At 50.6% G+C, this 20487-nt stretch overlaps 1 protein-coding gene across 2 annotated transcripts in view; it reads right to left on the bottom strand.

Annotated features, from left to right (window-relative positions):
• ASTN2 (astrotactin 2) overlaps nucleotides 1-20487 on the bottom strand; it is a 361642-nt gene that overhangs the window by 72118 nt on the left and 269037 nt on the right. For both annotated transcript variants that reach the window (XM_052814689.1, XM_052814688.1), the window contains exon 19: nucleotides 19813-19961. In XM_052814689.1, the coding sequence (XP_052670649.1) occupies nucleotides 19813-19961 (149 nt within the window). The remainder of the gene's footprint in view (nucleotides 1-19812; nucleotides 19962-20487) is intronic.

Raw genomic sequence — 20487 nt, 5'->3', positions numbered from 1 at the left:
CCAGTTGGGACTCCCAGCCCCGTCACACCTCCTGCCCCAGGCACAGGTCTAAGCCCTCTCCCACACCAGGACCACCCCCCCAGCACAACTCAGTCCTGCCCTGCGCTGCCCGCAGCCTTGCCAGCGCTCATCCAGGGTCACACATCAGCATTGTCACACCTGGTCAGCCCAACCGTCTCCAATCCAAGCCAGGGCAGTGGGGACACCTGGGGCTTTGGCACGCACCACTGCCATGAGTGCTGGTTCTGTGGCAAGGACCTGGATCAGTGTGCAGTTCTCAGGAGCAATAAAAATGCTGCATAAAGTCCTGGTAATGTTCTATAGCTCCTTGAGATTTGCAATAGCATCTGCAGGTAAATTGCTCTATAAATCCCTGATCGATCATGCAACATCTCACACAACACGGGGACTGGCTGCGATGGCAATGCATCGGTGCAAGAAAAACTAAGAGATGCCTCTAAACAGGGGTCATCTTTTAAAGTCCATACATGAGAAGACCCATTCAGAGGATACACACAGGGCAACTGCCAGCTCAGAGTCACTCAGTCTGCAAGGAGATTTCCTGGATAGGCAAACACTTGCACAAGCAAATGGGTTTTCACAGGAGACTTGGTCTGCTGGAGCCCTCGGTCTGGTCCAGCACCCACAGCTGACACTGGAAAGCAGACAGGAGGGGGCCTGTTGAGCCATCAGAATTGGAGATCTAGGCCTCTAACTGCAGCTTTCCTCCTCACATGGGGACAAGCCCCTCAGATGTGGTCTCCTGCACATGGTGTAGGATGCACAAGGCATCAGGTCATCATCTAGAACAAAGATCAGGTACACAGTTTCCAAAGGGAATCTGATTTTAGGCCCTCTCTCTCAGAAATTTATCTCAAATGGAACATGGTTTAATAAGTTCCATTGGCAACCAAATGCAACTGTTTGACCAGAGTTGGGAAAAAAGTGAACCAAGACACACAAATTACAAGACACTTTGATGAAGCTGCTAATGAGGGTGTGCAAATCTCCTTGAGTTCCCAGTCATCAGAGATGAGAGGCAGGAGGGCGATGAACTTTGGAAACTAGTAAGTAAATACAGTTATTAGATAAAAACACACAGGAAAGATGGAATTCAGCATCGTTTGCAAGATTAAAAAAAAACAAACCAACTATATGGAAAAACCAGTAAGGTCTAACATGCACAAAAAGGCTAAACTTGAGGGCATTTTCAATTCAGTTATTTCATGTGCTATTGAAGCTTTGATGTATTTCATACCTCCAAACAGCAGGACCTACACTAAGTAGTTGTAATATTTGCAGCCAAACTGGCTACTTGAAATGCAAATTAACAACGTGTTCAAGTCTGATTTAACTTTCACATTCAATAACTCAGGCTTTTCCCCTTCTCTCTGCCCTTTTTTTCTAATTTTGTTGTGAGATTACCCACTAGTTTTCTTTTAAACCTTAAATTACTCTTACGCATTCTCTACATTAGTTCCACACTGAAGCTATTTGTTTGGGATTAGTTATACTTACCTAACTCGAGGGGTGCTGGGAGGATTACTTGGAGTTTGCAAAGGGCTCTGACAGTGGAAAGCACTATCTAAATGCTAAGTATTATGAAGTCAGATGAGCTATTTACCGATCCCAATAGGTAATACCCCCCCCTCCAAATTGGACGCAGAAATTGAAAGAGCAGAATCCTTTTTTTGGAGAGACAAATAGCGGCAGAAGGCCAAGCCAAGGTCCACAAATAAAAGAAATCCTAAAACATCAGTTAAGGTCAAAAAAGGGCTGGGTTTATTCCTGGTATGAATAAGCACTGCGCGAGTGGCAGGACCCAGAGCACAGTCAGGGAGGCTGCAGGGGTGCAGAAGGCAAACCACACCTTGTGGGATCTCCCTTCCAGCCTTTTGCAGCACTTCCCCATCATCCATTACGCAAACCAAATACCCAAACAGCTCGTCTGGCAACAACTTACAGCCTGGCTCTTAAACAGAGAGATAGACCGAGCTCCTCTTCTTTACAAAGATGAGTCTTACTGATGCAACGTGACCTTTTGCTGGGCAATGGTATTCGATCGTTTCATCTTGCAGTAGCACCTTGAGGTCCCAAGAGAGATCAAGGTCTTGTTGGGAGAGATTTTATACACATACATATGAGCAGACAACTCCCGCTTCAGGGAGTTGGACTCGATGATCCTTAAGAGTCCTTTCCAACTCAAGATATTCTATGATTCTATGAAATACCGTCACTGTCAATAGTCCCACATGGGCTCTGTACAGACACAGATGGCAACCCCCCGCACCAAATCAACCTGTGTCTTCAACAAATTCACCATGACCGTATTTATCAAGGTGGGAGGGTTAATGGGAGCACAGGCCCTTCCCTTCCCCAGCACAGACACTGCACCCTGCTCCTAGAGCTGAATCCCTCCCAGACACGGCCAGGAGAATCCAGTCGGAGATGGAGGAATGAGGGAGAGGGGCGCAGGGTTGAGGAGAAAACCATCTGTCTATACACATAGCAGCTTTTTGGGAAAGCTTTCAGAAGAGCTTTGAGCGAACATGATGAGGGGATGGGGACAGTGGAAGCATCCTTGTTTAGAAGCCTGTTATAAAGGTGATAAAATTTAAAGTGCTGGGAAGAAACTCGGAGATATTCAAGAGGTCAACAGCAAAGGGAAAAAGTGATGGACCAACACTTCAGAGTTGAATACAGGCTCTGGGGTGGGATTCTTCCCCCAGAAAAGAGCCAGTACAAAGGCCCAAGCCCTCCTGTTCTCAAGTCCTCAGCTCCTGGCATGGGCAGAGAGGGAACAGGCACCCAAACTCTGCCAGTGAGAGCCTCCACAGGGAGACGCATGCCAGGATAGCCCCACATCACAGGGCTGAAAAGGAGGATAAAGAGAGACCATTTGGTTTCTTCCTTCCTCTTCCTACAGTGATTTTTGCCATTGTGCTGACACTTGGTCATCAAGTTGGATTAAGGGGTCATGAATCACCAACAACTTGCTGGTGTGGCTGTGGCAATTTCAGTGTTGCTTTCCTTGCCAGTGCAAACAAAGAGCTTGAACTGCCTCATCGAGGAAGCGCTTAGATCCATTGAAGATTATTTTCCAATAAGGGCCATAGAAAATTATTTTCTAATAATTGAAGATTGTTTTCCAATAAGGGCCAATAAGGTCTTCAGACCTGGCTCAAGACTCTGGCCGCTCTCTGCCGGACACTTTGGCCAGCCAGCAGAAACCAGCACGATGTTTTGCAACCCAGCTACCTGCAGGGCTTGTGCTCAATGCCAAAACTGGAGTAGAGAAACACTCTCCTAGGCAGCCATGGCTAAAAGCTGCTGTCTGCTCTAGGGATGAGCAGCTTCACAAAAACCGGACAAATGCTGCAGTTGTGCTACCCAGCCTCCCAAGCAGAGAGACAGCAAAGACGAGCCGGGGCAGAAACTGTCTGCAATCAAGTGCAACTTCACAAGGAACCAAAAAGCAGTGCCCCAAGTGTATTTTGCACTGTCACCCATGGAAGGCTTGCAGGCTCCTGGCTGGAGCTATTCATGCTTAGCATCACAGTGGGGGATGCCAGAGAAGATGTGAGGCTGCCGCTGTGCAGGTGGGACAAGGCAAGAGGAGCTCACTGTGAGAGACACAAAGATGCAAATGGGGGAAAAGAATCTTAGAAGTGGAAATTTGTGCAGAAAGAAAACAGGACAACAAGCTTGGTGGGAGGTGATGGGGACATGTAGGAGGACGGATCAAAGGAAGGTTGTGTGGGCAGCCAGAGGGGTATGATAGTGCGCGAGGAGGTGGGCAAAATGCGCAGACGTCTCCCACCTCTCAAATGAGCCATTGGACCACGAGGAGGGTAGGAGAATAGTGATTGGGATTAGCTGGTGACTAATGGAGGACTGTGTGTCCAAAAACTGGGGTTTTTTACCTTGTTTCCTTCTCCAGGTGTATCAGTTGGCCTAACAAGATATATTACCTCCCCTAACAAACCACATCTCAGTAAGTATTTCTCCAAAGTGGAATTCAGCAGGAAAAAGAGAGCACAAGCACCGTGAGTGCATCCTTGCAAACACAGCCTCCACCCCATGGCTGGACACTGCCACCAGGACAAGAAACCTTCATCCACAACCAGCAGAAAGAGAGAAGACAAAATCCAGCCCCCACACCTCACCCACTGGGGACCAACTCGTCTATATTGTTCTCTTCCCCAGCCAAAACTATTCCGTGAATTTGACCTTAACTTTTGTAATAGTTTGAGGGTGATGAACATGGCATTCTTGACGTAGCTAATGTTTGTGAAAAAAACAAATGAAAAAAGAAATAAATAAGCAAACACTCGGCCGCAGACTGCGCTCAGTTTTGCTGTGGTTGACATTTACAGCCTGCGGTGGCTGTGGTGAGGATGACAAACTGGGGTGGCCAGCGGTGCTGTCGGGGCAGCTGGGCAGGGCGCCGTGGGCAGGGCTGCAGGGCCAGCGAGGGGTTGGGTGGGCACCCACCCTGCGGGCACCCCTCCCAGGCCACAGCATCGTTGCAAACACTAACAGGCTCTCTTCCTGGAAGGGGCACCTTTGCTTTCCAAGTCATCACAGTGGTGGGATGTGCTGGCCTAGAGATTCTTCTGGAAAGGCATGATGTTAATTTGTGGGGGTAGTGGCTCAGTTCAGCCTTTAATTCCCTGTGGCAGAACTGAAGTCCTGTTTGCCCAGTCTGCCTGACTTCCTACCCGACCTCGGGCAGGTCCCTCCATTTGCTCAGACCATGGGCAAGGAGCTGCCCCAACACACACCATGCCTGGTACAACAGGGCTGTCACCCCAGCAGGGACCATCAGCCCCTAACAGACCCACAATACTGGGTGGAGGACTCTCGGGAAGTGCTCTCTTAATTATTCACGAATCAAGACAAGCTTCCTAATTGGGAAAAGAAAAACTCTCGCCGGAGATCAGCTGCTCAAGACATGTTTTGCTGATTGCTCCTAAGAACAGAGAGAAGGGGTATGCTCCTCGCTTTTTCTGCAAGCTTTAAGAGTGCGCAGAACGGCGTTTGCGAGATAATTTGGTGGTCACAGAGGACTGGGTTTTATTCTTGAATTGAAAACTGGCTATTAAACATCATTTAAAGAACAAAATAAAAATAAAACAGCAATTTCTTTTTTTATTCTCTCCCTATCATCATCATTAACCTTCTATGTGCATAATATCCCTTTGCCAAGGATCTTCAACTAAGTAATAAAATTTTAGTACTTAAACCTTATCAGTGCTCTGGAAGGCAGTATTCTTCTCATTTCAGAGAGAGGGAAACCAAGGCACAAAGAACTGAAATGACCTGCTCAAAGTCACACTGAAAAGTATTAGTTGAGCCAGGAATAGATTCCCTGAGCCCCGAACCCTGGGAGGCAGCGCGCCCACAGGTACACTGCTCTTATAGGCCAATTAGCTTTTATGGAAACGTTTAAGGAAACATTTCCTTTCACAGACTCTGCCTGCTAATTTACTCCCAAGCTTTGTCATCTGTGAGCAGAAGTGTCTTAGTTTTAGGCTGTCGTGGAGCAACTCAGCCCCTTCCCTTGTTTGAGACAAATCTGCTTTCAGCAAGCAGAGGTATCTGACAACACAGAGCACCCTGCTACATGCTGGATAGAAAAAGGCCTGGAAGAGGTTTTTCAGTGGGTCCCTGCCTACTAATTAAGTCTGATTGCGTAGACTTTGACAAAGCAGAGGGCTTCGCATGGAGACACAACCACGGGGACCGCCGGGGCTCTGGGTGCAGAGGCACGCTTTGCTTTCCAGCACGCTGCTCTGTTTAGGTCTGCTCAGCCTGGTGGGGCAGAGCTGATTTTTCACCTAAATCCTCAATGTCCTAGGTCCTGCCTTTGCAGGAGCCAGGAGGAAAAGGCAGGCAGGGTTAGAAGACAGAAGGGCAGAAAGGATGGGAGCGGGCAAGCAGGCGAAAGCAGACCCTTGTTTGCTTTCCATCTTTCTCCGCTGAGAAACGGTTAATAGGTTGCAAGGTTTCCACCCTTCCAGGACGGAGCCTTTTCCTCCCCTTTCGAGTGCCCCCTGCCTTCCTCCTCCAGCGACTGGGAAGCTGTGACTGCTCTACACCGCTGACACCTCGGCTGCTCTGGAAACCCATGAACTGTTTGAGAAAGGTCAGCTGGCAGCCGCTGCATCCCTTCTCCTGCCTTCCCAGCCCGGACAGCCTTGGGCAGTGCAGGAGCCCCCTCTGTAGGCAAAACCCCACATTTACCAGCATCCCCTGCTGCTTTACATGTTTTATCGGCAACACCCCACTCTTCATCCACCCCAACCCAAGCCCCCGCCATGGGGCCAGAGGGAGAGTGGGACAGCAGGGCTCCGCACCAGCCAGGGATCGGGTCTCTGCTCCACCGCTTGTTAATAGCCGGCCCCGTTACACGCAACATGAACCGAGGCTGGACATCCAGCAGGACAGCAGGATTGGCCATCAAAACAGCCGGTGTTTTGCCAGCTTGCTGTTGGCAAAATAAAACAAGCACACCTCTGTACAGCTCTGGGGTTCGGTATGTCTCCTAGGTCCAGAGCTGCACTCTCTCCAATCTGTCCAAAGCAGTCACCTACTTTTCTCTGGTCTCTTGCCAAGCCCGAGCTCCCCAGTGCTGTGTGAGCACTTTCCCAGCCCATGTTACGGTGGCCTTGGTGCACTCCTTCACAGTGCAACAGAAGGAAACCACCCACCTCGAGTGCTCCTTCTCCATCCTCTCTCCTGCACCTCCTCATCCCAGCACTACACATCATCCAGGTGAGGCTCTCCAGCATTGCCACAGCTCCCCCAAAACACAGCCTTAAACCCAGCTCTGGTTCAAAATAACCCTATTCGGTCCATTAGATATGCTGCAAAATCCTCCGCCCTGCAGGCACTTGCTGGGGCCAGCAGTGAATTAAGGGCAGATGAACACGAGACTGGAAGTAGCTGAGACAAAATTCCTGCCTGGATGCAAACAAGCTCCATCCTTCCCAAATGAGGAGTCTTTCTGGGGGTGGGAGTTTAGCAGCTGAGTCAAGGGCTTCTGGCAGTTATCAGCCACTACTCCTACAAAACAGTTTGACCACAGCTTTTAAGAAAATGTGTGAATTTGCCTTGTGTTTACTGCTCTCTGTCCTCACCAGCTACAGTGCCTCCTCCTTGGAGATGCTCAGCCTGTGTTCACTATGTCCTTTTTTAATAGAGCCAGCCCTTCCACACTCCTCCTGCTCAACCATACACCCAGCAGCAGCCTCGTAAGGATTTGCTAACCTAGAGCAAGATGGTCTCTAGTTGGGAGAAACATATGCTCTTACCGACTCCTGGCCCCCTTTGTATGAAGCCCCAAGACGTGCTATCACTCACACAGACACGTGCCCCATGAAAAATGGGGGGGGCAAAATTAGAAAGGAAGATGATGAAGATCTAAAGCCAATTTGTAGGCACCCTGAAATAACTTGATTTCTCTAGTGTCCTGGGAGCACTTCTGTCCGAGACGTAACATTACTCATTTTCATTTGGAGAAGTTTCAGCATGTAACAAAAATATCTCAGGCTCAGTAATGAGGCAAGAAATCGTGCTTACGTAGCTGAGCAAGTAACATCACTCAACTTTCCTGTCCTTGTGGCGGAAGAAAAATGATTGGAGAATAAATTAATCCTAATAAATGTAGGATTCTGATCAGGCATACATAACCAGCAGTGCGTCTGCAGGATGAGCAATTGATGAAGTCATTGCTTCAAAGGTGCCTTGATGCAATTAGTCACTTGTAAAACACGCAGCAGAGGAGAAAATCCCGCTCCTTTTGTTAAGGAGCATGAAAATGCTCCATGTGTCGGAGTGATTTATGGGTTACAGTGCAGCAAAATTAGAGCATGCAGCAATTAGGGTCGTTCTCTCAGAGATGAAAGGCCGGGGGGAGATGAGTGAAAGGATCAACAGGATGCAGAAGGGCCAAACGAAGGCAAAACGCCAACGCCACATTTCTGTGCTGTTGGTTTTTAACAGGGATTATTTCCCCTTTGCACAAATCATTGTGGGGGGGAAAGCAGGCTTCACATGTAAAACTGGTGCCACTGAAGATGAATCAAGTCATTAATCACCAGCATGAGTATCTGTAATTAGGGCTGCCGGGAGTCACAGGAGCAAGAGTCAAAGGCTCTAACAGGATTATGGACAGATCTGGATTGTTTTATGACCAATAATAGCAGATAAAGGGAATCCATCACGTGCTCAGGATGGTCAGCTGATGAGCACGGGGGGCAGGGAGGAAGGCATTTCCCATCCCCAACCCCGCTGCTTGGCTTCGGTGTCCACTGCACCGTGTGCCCACCATTGTACGTGCAGAGAGGAGGGCAGAGGTTTGCCCCAGCATCCTGCTTAGCGGGTACCCCAGGGGGAGAGGACCCTCTCCGCAGGCACCGCAGCACCAGGGTGCAGGATCAGCCCATGGCTGAGAGCTGAAGGGAGCTGGCTGACCCGGCTGTGCCGAAGCGGGGTCGGTCCCGGTGCAGCTCAGCGCGTTCCCGATGGAACGCGCCAGCTGTTTGCGGCTGGAGGACGCAGGCAGATGCCGAGCAGCTGACCCTCGCGGCGCACAGCTGGGGCGAGCAAGAAGCGCCTGTCCAGCTACCCATCTCCCGCACTATCCCAGCCTTGCCCAGATGAACTGGGTGGGTTTCCCACATCCCACCCCCTCCACCACGGGCCATCTCTCCGGCTCACACGCTTCCTTCTCCAGCCCCGTTCCCAACAAGCCCTGGCATGCCTCTCTGCAGCTGCCCGTTTTTGGGACAGGAGGGAGCAGGGAGGCTGGGAGCTGGGGCCAGGCAGAGCAGGCGCCAAAAGTCCTCCCAGCCCCCCGGGAGGGGAACGCACAGCCTCTCTCTAGGTCTAGGGGCCCCAGTGCCCAATTTTAAGCAGCTATTGCTGCTTCTCTGAGCTCATCCTTAAGGACTGGAAAAGGTCTGGGAGCTTTCAAAGAAAGCTCCTTAGCTTAAATAAGGAGAAAATGGTCTCATGCCTTCGTCCTCAGAAAGCAGAGTGCCAAGATGGGGCTGCGCTGCCAGACACCATCACACCATCCTGGGGGTGTCTGGCAGAGGAAGCTCCATCAGCTGCAGGGCTGTGGGAGGACCCCCAGTGAAGTCAAGATGCCAAGGGGGAATAGTCTCCATGACCACTGCACGTCATCCCCACAGGGTCTGGCACAGCCCAGGGCACCCAGATGGGATGGCTGTCTCACCATCCATGAAAGCTGTGCACCAGGACGGGGCAGACCCACTGGCATCTTTGATGCCTGGGGATAGCTCTCGCTCCTGCTCGCCTTGGTCCTTAGCAGGACAGGCACATTCACCTGGGTTTGACACTCTCCATCTACCAAGACAACACCAAGGTTTTCTCGAGGAACTGAAAATTGAGATCTGAAAACAATCTGCAGCCAAGTGTGAACTTTTGAGGCTTGAGAGCAGCAAGCACAGTAAATATTAACTGCACATGAATTTAGACCCCTTGCTCTTAACTGGCTCTTCTGGATTTAGAGTCCACGTACAATTTTTGGCTGTTACTGCTGAGTGCTCCCAGGCCGCACAATGAAGTTGGTGAGATTTATCGATTTCCGCAGATGACAGCGCAGGACAAAGGAAAGCCAAGTATTATCTGTGATCGAGTACAAGCTCTCCTCTCACAGCACAGCCATGCTGCTAGCACCTGCGCTCCTGCCCTCAGTGTCCTCACAAGCATGCACACATGTGAGTGTGCCACGAAGGGGGAGATGGAGAGTGGGGTCCCTCAGCCATACCTCAATGCTCCTGACTCCACTGTCACCCCGGGCAGGTGTTCAGGGCCAGCACCGGGGAAACAAAGAGTGAGCCTCATTAAAGCCAGCAAACTGACCTAGCTGCATAGGACCATGGGTCTCTCTGGAGTTGAAACTAGGGTCTTCTCAGTGGGGGTAATGCTCATATTGGTGAGGCCAGTCCCAAGGACACGCTAGCCAAGGATGGCAGAATGACTGTAGGAGCCTGGCTGCTATGTAGGAAGAGCCATTGCCGTTCTCTGAGCTCCAGTGAGGTATTTCCTATCCCAGTGTCACCCTATTTCATTAGGGTGAGTCATCAAGACCACCACAAAAAACCTCAGGACCTTGCTTCTGTAATTGTGATCAGAACTTCTTTTATTAAATTAATGACCATCCCCTATCTGTCATCTCACTGTTAATAAAAAGAAACGAGGACTGGAAAGAGCACTGCAGACCAGTGCCTGGAGCCAGGCTTGTATCAGCAGAACTCCTGTCCAGCAACACTGCAAAGCTGCTCCCAGACATAGCACGCAGGAACAGGAGGAGGTATTAACCCACATGCCAACCAGGTCTGTGGCATAAACGCGGTGGGTTTCCCTTCTCCAATACCCCTCAGGATGCTGCTTCAGTGCAGCATCCCTAATCAGTACAGCTCTGAAACACTCATTTGGCCACAGGGACAAGCTCATCTCACTGGCTCTGACTGGACCAACATGACATCCTTCCTCAAATACATCTCTCACATGGGACAGATGAAAGCATGCACTTAAATGCTCACTGCTCTAAATGATCCCCTCTGGGATGTATCAACTGTTTCCCCACAATCAGCATGACATGGGCTAGCAAGGAGGAAGATCTTACTTGGTCCAAACAACACCAGTTCAGAATACGAAGCTTTTTCTATCTCAGGGTTCCTGAAGACATCGATGCCCATTTGAAAAAAGATGTTCTCTCCCCTGTGAGCAAGCCCCAGCAGCAGGTCAGCATCACCCACCCCTCCCTCCAGCAAAGGAGAGGTCATTGTCCTGTTCTCTGGAAGAGCAGGATTACAGGGTGGAAAGAGTTCAGAGACAGTCGCTCCCAGCAAACACCAAGTCAACCCGATGCTCAGATAAGACCGCTCCTTGACCCCACCACCCAGGCCTGCTCAGTGGGAACCCAGCAGGGAAACACTGCAGAATATCCACTCTATCCCCCATAACCCAAACTAGCCACAGCAGTATTTCCTATTATGTCTCCATAACCTAATCTGACCCCCTCTAGGGTCTCCAGATTAGTATCTGAGAAAGCTCACAAGTCCAATCACCCAATTACAGGGAGGAAAGGTTTATCCTATCTAAACAGCATGAAATGTAACTTAGACCCAGCTGCCCCCTCGCTCCTAAGAGCCAGTTCTCAATCCCTAGCAAGCTGAACAAACTGGGAAGGGGTCATGGGGGAGATGGGGAAGGTCTCTCCCTGCTCTTGTATCATATGAAACCTGCAGGAAGAGCAGCTATTTTAATTGGCAAATCCCCTGACTCAAGGTTTAATCCCTCTCCGTTTTTACTTAGCTTCCCTCACACCAAAGCAACATGGGCAATAGGTGACATGTCCCACCTTGAGCCACTGCCCAACAAGAGGAGCCCCCATCGTCTTGGTGAACAGGGAGGCAGGGACGATGGTCATCAGGAAACAGCGTACGCAGCCCAGCTTAGGAGATGCAGGGACGCAGGGCTGGTACCACCATGTGCCATCTAACACATATGCACCTGAGGAATGGTGTGGTTTAGAGCAGCCTTGATGCTGGCAAGGGGCAGGATCATAGCCCAGAATGACTGCAACATCCCCAGAGCACCTCCTGCACTGGGGTTGAGAGGTTTCAGACAGGACAGAATAGGCTGTCCCAAGGCAGCCTTTGTCCCTCCTTGGATCCCTTTCCTATCCATATTTCGTTCCAGAGAAGCATGGAGGGACACTGTCTAACTTTTTGGATTGTATTTCAGCCACCTGAGCTGAATGCATGGGAAATCTCAACAGCAGCCAGAGGACTGGAAAGCAGATTCCCCATCCCGTTCAGGATCTCATCTCAGGCTTTGGCTAGAATGAGAGGAACATGCAAAATCTCCGGGAAGATCCTAACCTGGCAAGGAATCCCAGTCTAGGCGTCATTCAGAGCCCATCCAAAGGGAAGACCCACGTACTTTGCTCAGCAAGCATGCCCAAGTTTCCTCCCAGAGCAGGGTTGTGTTGCATCCACGGATGCCCCACAGCCTAAATTTTCCAAATAGCTCAGGGCTGCATTGCCAAGCACCAGCTTTGCAAACACAAACTGAGCTTCCCTCCGAATTCCAGCCACAATTTATTGATTAGAAAAGCCTGCCTAGTCAATAAAGGCTCCTATGAAAAAGTTCCACTGAACTGCGCTCACATGCCATGCCATGATCTGTCTGACTGTATTAGCAGCCTTCACTTTTGATGCTTTCTGACATGATGGATTTGTGGCCTTGACTTTTCCAGATCAGGAGAAACTTAATCCTAGAGGATAAAATTACAGACGAGTAAAAAACCCTCCATGACTGGCCTCATTAACTGCCATATAAGAAGTTCAGAGCTTTCTTCGCTAGAAAGGAGCATCTACAGCTGTCCTTTGCCTTGAGGGAGAGGTAGCTCTGAACAGCCAGCACAAAGCCCTTGGCAAACACTGTGCTCTTAAAGTGCATGACATACTCATGGCACCATCCAGACTGCTCCATCCTCCTCTGTCAGCAGGGAACAGGCAGACAGTCCCAGCTCTCCACCTATGAAGTGATTTGGGAGAAAGCAAAGATAATGCCCAGTTCTGTCCAAAAGGTGTCTGGGCAGATAAAAATAAAAAACCTGGAACAACCATATGGAAATGTGAATTAATGAAATATTTCAGCAACTGACTCAACCCTAATTGAGAGCTGAGAATCCTCCACCTCCTTTCTGCTTTCCAGGATACAAAACCGACACTGGTAGGTGGAAATAACTACAGCTGTCCCAGTGGGAGAGAAATCAGTGCTTCACTGTGAGTGTAATGGCCAAAATTAAGCACTTGCTTGGTGCTATTACACAACCCAACCCAGGAAGCAGCTTCCAAAAACTTGACCTTATCTTCAAAGGCTTCTTTTCAAATCATCTTTCCTTGTGCTAACAAGTGAAGTGGATTCAGCACCTAAGAAGGGTATTCTGGGTGTTGAAAACATCTTTACCCATGTGCTAGTTACAGGAGAGGCAGCAGCATGACAGCTTCCACGCAGCAGCCCTGCCCTGGCCAGGCTCCCCACCCACACGCATTTGCAGATGAAGCTCTGTTGCATTTCCATCCTCAGCACACAAGCGAGCTAGTCCTCACTGAGTGGTGGCTGTGATCAGCCAAACACCTGCCCACTGAGAAACCAGCTGAGATCCACCAGGCAGATCACCAAGAAACAAGCAGGTAGACAACCAAGCAGTGAGTGTAAGACTGGCAATGGTGGGTCATCAGCTCCTGACCACCATCAGGTCCTCCGCTACTTCAGTGACGTTCAAGGACCTCTTTTGAACAAGAGTCAAACACACAGATGCCCCCTGCAAGAGCTGTCTATCACTCCCAGGCTGAGCACTAACATTCTTGACCACCAGCATCACTGTGCTGAGGGTAGTGGTCTGGTATCGTAGCAGAAGAACTGCTCTCCTGAAACCAATGGAGAGTGTGGTCTCTTTTCCAAGTCTCAGTTTGTGATCCACCAGCTGCAGAGCCTGCGTCCCCTGGGCCAACTTACAAATCAAAGTCATCTACAAAAGTGGCACCTGTATTAATACACGTGCCATAGCGCTCTCTACAGAGAGAGCTTTGCCTCCACAGAGCTTTACAGAGGTAGTCAATACCATCACCCACACTCAAGATCATTAGCATCATTAACAACTGGTTTAAACACTCATGCTTTAACATCCTCCACATTTCGTTGGCACGAATTAAAACTCTGGATGTTCACTTATTTACCCAACTCCTGGCTGGACCTCAGGCTCCTACAGCTTTCCAGTGGGAGTGTCAACTCCTACTACTCTCTCTGGTGCCCAGTCTGTTTAGAAGTCAGGACTCTAAAAATGATTTTAAGGCATGTAATAGGAGTGCAACCTGCTTGTACAGAGATTGCTCTGACTCCTTACTGACAGGCACAGTATTTGCTCTGGCCAGACAGTTTTTTCTCTTCTTCTTCCAGCCTATCGCTGGTTTTCACATGACAGTAGCAGCACAGCTTGCACACAAGAGGGTGTACTGGAAGTGACGGTTGCCATAGCTATATCTATACAGCCCCGGCCACCCAGACACGTCAGAACGATGCTCTACAGAACAGAGTTAAGTTATAAATAAGATACTCTGAAGCCTCAATTTGGAGCACAACTTGCAAGTGTACAAAACACTAAGCCTTCTGGTTTGACCTCTTTCACTTTCTTTTATAGACATGATGCGTATTCAAAGACTCCTCTGCGGAACAGCATTGCTCCAGAGAAGCCTGCAATGCTAGCACGATAACACGCACAGGTTTTATATAACCATACCCTCAACTTCTGTACATCGTTCCACCCAGTCTATTCTCCAGACACCCTCCCCAGCTTACCTGCTACCTCTTTGCCACGCCACAGTCCTGTATATAGAGGGTTCTAGTATACTAGAGGACTCTGACCAAGCTGCCAGAATCTGTATTCTTCTGCTCTGAGGTCTACGTGATCTCCAACAAACTCCTTCAGCAGGCTGTGTTTCTGTTCTCCTTTCTTCAAGGATTACAAGCTGTTCTGGCTGAGGGCTACCTCTTCTTACGAATGTGATCACTGCCCAGCCAGAGAGACCCAGGAGCAGCCAGGATTCCTTGATGTCATGAGAAATAATAAAGCTTGGGAGTCTCTGCCTAGACCTCACCTGTCCGTCTGGGACATGGCATCTCGCAACCAACAGGAGCACTGCTGTATAAAAGCAAATGAGTGGTGTACTTTTCCATTACATACTTTATTCAGCTGATAGCTCACAATATCCCCAACTACATTGACCCAGCTGTCGACACACACCGAGCTGTAGAAGTGGTACCACAGAGAAGGGAGGGAACGACAGTGTAAGAGCCTACACAGAACAGAAGACGATGGGCTGGGAGAGAGGTAGAGCCTCGGAATCCTTTCATGATCTGCTACCTGCAACACAGAGCAAGCAGCACATTGTGGCAACGTCGCATTCGCACTCACTATCACCCTCAACCATAATGACAGCAAGCGATGCTTCGTTTCTCTCCATCTTCCCAGTTCTACCCACTTTGATACTGAAGCACAAGCAGGAGGAGGTGGCTTGATGCTCAAGGAGCACAGCTACGGCATGTGCTCTGCATGGGCATGGGGCTGACCACCTTGGTGGTGGGGAATGACTGGGAGGAGCCGTGTAGTTCAGTGGTCAGCTTGTGGGTCCTGAGAGAGGAGTGAGCGCAGGGCAGGGCACAGAGCTGGGGGGATCCAGGACCTGCACCCCTCTCTGCCCTCGGAGGCTAGTACCGTTCAACGCTGAGGGTCTTGTGCTGAGGTTAATTCACTGCCCGGCTCTTGTGACCTCAGGGAAGGCATTTTATCTCTCTGTCTTGGTTTTTTCCCCTCCATTTACACAGGAAGGGAAAGCCCATTCCTACCTCGGAGAGCGCAAGGCCTGACTTAGCACCAGCAAAGTACTTTGAGATACTCTGAGGGCTCGCATGCTCAAACCATCCCCTCCCCAGGCCTCCTCACCATCCCCTGTGCGGGCGCGTGGCAGACACCCCCCAGTCCCCCACAGATGTGTGTTCAGAGACCCAGCAGCAGAGCCGTGGGCAGGAGCGAAAGAAAACTGCACCAGGGAGAGGAACATAGAGAGAGGGACCGAGGAGCTCCCAGAGCTACGAAGCACCACAGCAGCGACATGGCCGCCACCCCAGGAGCGACGCAGCCCCCAGCCAAGCCCACGGACCCCAACCCATCACACGGCGAACACCCAGCCCGTCCTCCGCCCCCAGCCATCCCCAGGCCTGCTGTGTGTGTGCTACAAACACATTCGAAGCACTGTTTTATTTTTAACCGTTGCATTTTGCCTGCTCACAGCAGCCGCCCCAACCTGCGCCGGCCCCCCAGGTGGGCCTGACCTCCCAGGTGGGCCCCAGAGACGGTGGAGGTGGTGTTAAACCAGGCACAGGTCTGCCTGTCCCCATCTGAGGATTTCACCCGTCATCTTTTAAGATGAGGCCTTCCTCCTCAGCTCCCAACCCTAACACCAGGGCAAGGATCCCCCTGTCCTTGTACCCACGGCTGGCTGGAGGATGCAGTGCTCCCCACGCAGGACCGTCTCAGGCAGCGGGGCTCAGCTCATCCAGGGGACCTTCCAAGCCAGGGCCACCACAACAAGCAACAGCGATTCCCCAGGTCCCCCATCCAGCACAGGCAGGGACACGGCCTGGCTACGGCAACCAGAACAGACATAAAAAGCACTTTGCGCCACGGTCATGTTATCCCCTCATCCCTCCCCCTCATCCCCTTCGGAGCTTCTTAACTTCAGAAACCTTCCTCCAGAGGAGTGTTGGAGTGACAGAAAACATTTTCCAAGCCTAATATCAGTTCCAGATGTTCACAGCCATTTCAGTTTGTACCTCACCCTGTAAAACACATTTCTCCCTCTCCCTCTCAAGTGCAGCGCCTGCTTCGTCCATGACATAATGCGCTGGCGGGCTCGGCCGCGCACACACACACACACGCTCGCGCCCTCTTCGAGAGCCCCACGTTCAAACAAAGAGCATCACTCAACTACAAAGCCGTCGCACACATGGAATTACGAGTAATTTCCACAAGTTTTAATAAACAGTTTGGGATGTAATTGCTCTCCATCTTCTCCGCTGGCTCCCGAGCGGAGAGCCGCTTGCTCCCCGCACGCTGGTGTTGAAAGCGTGGTTTGTTTCGCACACAAGTTCACCTCCTATTAGCCTCAGATGGTCCAAGGGCTGTGTTTTTCTAAGCACCAGTAATAAGCCTCTTTAAAAAGCATGTACAGCCGGGGGCAGACAACCCATGCGAGCTCCCGGCTCCTTCCACCCCGTCCCGCAGCATCGCTGCCCTGCACAGAGCCCAGCAGGGAGCAGAGGGGATGCACGTTAGACCGGCCCCAAAACTCCCTCCTGACTCTGTTTCAAGAAGAAGAGGAGAAAATATTTTCTGGCTCAAGGGAAAGGCTACGTCTTCCAGTTGCAAAGCAAGGGGGAGGCCAAGGAGTTTTACAAGGGTGAGAGACTGGAGGCTTTTGGTGGGCAGGAGGAAGGCAGAAGGCAGCTTAGGCAGGAGCCAGGTACCATCTAGCTTGCCACGGAGCTGAAGAGCAGGTTGGCACAGCTCTAACCCCAGCCAATGCCAGGACTCCCAATAAGAAATGGCTACAACTGCAATAAACCAAACAAAACTCCCGTACAAGCGCAAATAACCCACGCATTTAAACTCAAGAGATCCAAGGGATGAATGGCAGCAGCCTCAAGAGTCCTCAAACCTTGCAGCATCCTCCCAGCCCAGAATTGCCATGCTCTGCAAATACCTGTGGTGCACCTCCCAGCAACAGGAGCAACCTGCTCCTACCTGCCAGCAGCCAGGAGACTGATGGGGAAGAAAGATCCGCCAATATCCATCAAAATACATCCAAATTTCATATCCCACATCCCCCTCCCAAAGCTTCCCCCCCTTCTGGGGTTGACTTGTTTTTGTGGGTGCTGCTCAGATGTAATGGAGATGCAGTGCAGCATGATGGGTGGGTGATGGTGGCGAGGGGATACTCATGGTAGGATTTTTGGCTGGGTGAAGCATGGTACCAAGTGAAGCCTTTGAGAGCTGTAGCAGTCAGCATCTCTGCAAACCTACGCAAGGTATTTGCAAGAATCAAGTCATCTGGCATTAGGGGCCTGTAGGGTAAGAAAGGAATGAAGGCAGGAATGTTGTTTGGTTATAAACAACATAGCAAGAAGGGAGAGATTTAAGATTGGCTTTTCCCTTTAATTGTTAATGGGGTCATTCTGTCCCGAACAGTCCCCCAGGACAGGGAGAGGGGAGGGCAGCTCCCCACAATGAATTCAATTGCCTGTCAAACACATGGCAGTCATAAAAGGAAAATAATAATAATAATAATAATCTGTATTTCCTACTCTGGCTGCCAGGCAAAGATCCAGCCACTTCAAAGGAAAAAACCCATGTTTCCCCAGTCTGGCCTCACCTGACCGATGTGTGAGCAATCTGGAATCCCCATCCAAAACAAAGCCCCTCCTTTGGTGGCTTGTTTTCTTTCTCCATTACCAGAGGGTGCCCCTCCAAGATAAAGAACAAGCCTTCTTCCACACCGGGAAACTAGAAACATAACCCAGGGGCCATGGCCACATCAGGCAGCTCTGGAAGTGGATGCCGGCAAGGTGTAGGAGAAAGCTCCTGCTGGACAGGACTGGTGTATGAGCCAGGAACCAGAGCTCCTCACAGGGGTCTCCACCAACAGCCAGGGTCCCCCAGGATGTGGGACTCTGGCTCTCTCCAGCAGGAAAGTCCAGCTCTTGTAGCACAAAAATTTTGGATATGGTGGTAAGAGAGGCTGCAGAAGCAGAATAGATGGGCCCAAGATGAACAGAGAGGGTGAAAACTTCCCTGTGTCTGTGAGCTGGAGCAGTTTGCTCTATGGCAGCTCACAGCAGCAGAGGGTCTTACCAAATTAGTGAGGAGAAGAAATAAGCCACCACCACAAGCTGAGAAAGCTTCTGACCAAGACCCAAGGACTACCTGTGTGCAACTCCGGATCTTGCTCCGAATGATCTTCCTGAGATTGCCTTCCCGACAGGGAAACACAGACAAACATCTTGCCAGCATGTTCAGGAAGCCCCTGCAAGACTGCACGAGCGCAGCGAGGCTCCCCCCTCCAGTGCCAGCCCTGTCCCCATCTTCATTCTGGTTCCTCGTCCTTGCAGGCAGCACCAGACATGCATGCCTTGCATAAGCTGACCAGACTCCACCTTAAACCAAATGAGGTTTTTAATCACTCAAAGGAGTAGCTGTTGCAGAGCCTTGCTCCAATGACAGGTGGAAACCTTTTTCCTATGTTCCCTTACCTAGCGGGGGCTGAAGTTAGGCACTGCCAGCAGTTGGGGAAGGAGCCTTCACCCAAAGGTAAATCTCTGCTTCGGTCAACAACACTGGCTGCCCCAGATATGTCACATGAGCTTCTTCAATAAACTACATCCAAAATCCTCAAGCAAAAAGCCATAGGAGGTTTTGCCTGGCTTTCCATGCAGCAGTAGCATCACTCAAGGTCTCAAGTGCTATTTTCTGAAATACATCATTGACTCATCCAGATCAAACCCCATCCTTCACGACCCTCCGCCTTGCCCAGTAGCTTCTGGAGCACAGCTTGAATTGCTGACAAAGCCTTTGCAAGGCACAGAGCACTCAGTCCAAGCCTGAACTGGGAACCAAACTCCAACCCAGGGAAGTTTCAGGTTCCCCTGGAGAAGTTTTGTGCTGCTTAAATGATCTCCCTAAATATTGCAGGCTTTGAGTTACTTCGATAGGTATGCAAGGCAACTTAAAAGTGTCCTTTCAAAGGCCAGCATGCAATGCAGTACTCACTGGAACAGACCAGTAAAGCCCTTGAGTTGTTGAGGGCTGACCTTCCTCCCACACCCACCATCCTGCAGCATTTTAGATTAATCAGATCAAACAGATGCTTCAGTCAAAAACTCCAACTCACAGCTCTCCTACCCAAAAAGAGCAAATCATTTCCTTCTGCCATGCTGCATTTTTGTATTTCCCCTTCCCTTCAAATACCCATGCCTGTAGAAGCCTTCAGAAACCTCTCCTGAATGGAGCGGTTTTGATACCTCATATAACACCTTGGCTCTATGCACCATTCCCCACAAAAGCAGCAGCTCCCAGCCAGGCAGGGCACAGGATGCGTCACCGTGCACCCTCTGCACCAAGAGGAGCTTGCTCTCAGCAGCTGCACCCACCTGTGTAGAGGTCCGTGTCCGTGTATTCATCCACCTTCTTGTGCTGCAGGACATAGTCAGACACCTTCGTCCCAATGGCAGGCTGCACATCCAGCCACTCCAGAGAGACCACGGTGCTGGAGGGCTCCACGTTGGGGGAGAGCCGCAGGCTGGGCAGGAGACAGGAAAGAAACCAAATAAGACATCAGCTCCCTTTCTGGGGAGGAATCCACCTCTACAAGCAGCACAACCCCAGGCAGGGCTCACACTCGTACACAGGGATGTGCACACAGACCCACAAGGACAGGGGGCACAAGGGGAGAGCAGGTAGGTGAGCACAGAAGAACTTCCAGTTGAAGACCAGTTGGGTCCAGCCTACTGCAATGTGTGTCCTTACCTCCCCCTGCTCCTGGAAGCCTAGGTCATGCAACTGCAACCGTGCAACCCCAAATATCCTGTCTAAAGGAGCCCTCATCTCCTGCAAGAACTGCTGAACTTCAGCAGCCCAATGGGGAACCAAGGACCAGCTGCCCAGGAGCAAAAGAGAACGGGAGGATGCAGCTTAACCTTCATGCAGCCCAGAGGAGCTGAGTCTACAGGAGGGGAGGATCCAGTCTGCATCACCAGCAAGCAAAAGCAAGGAAGGGTGGGAGGGAGAGAAGGGGCAGGTGTGACTCTGAATTTACCCAGCTGCAA

Source organism: Harpia harpyja, chromosome 19 (assembly GCF_026419915.1).
Source record: "Harpia harpyja isolate bHarHar1 chromosome 19, bHarHar1 primary haplotype, whole genome shotgun sequence".
NCBI classification, from domain to species: Eukaryota; Metazoa; Chordata; class Aves; order Accipitriformes; family Accipitridae; genus Harpia; species Harpia harpyja.
This window is presented reverse-complemented; position numbering and strand designations above follow the sequence as displayed.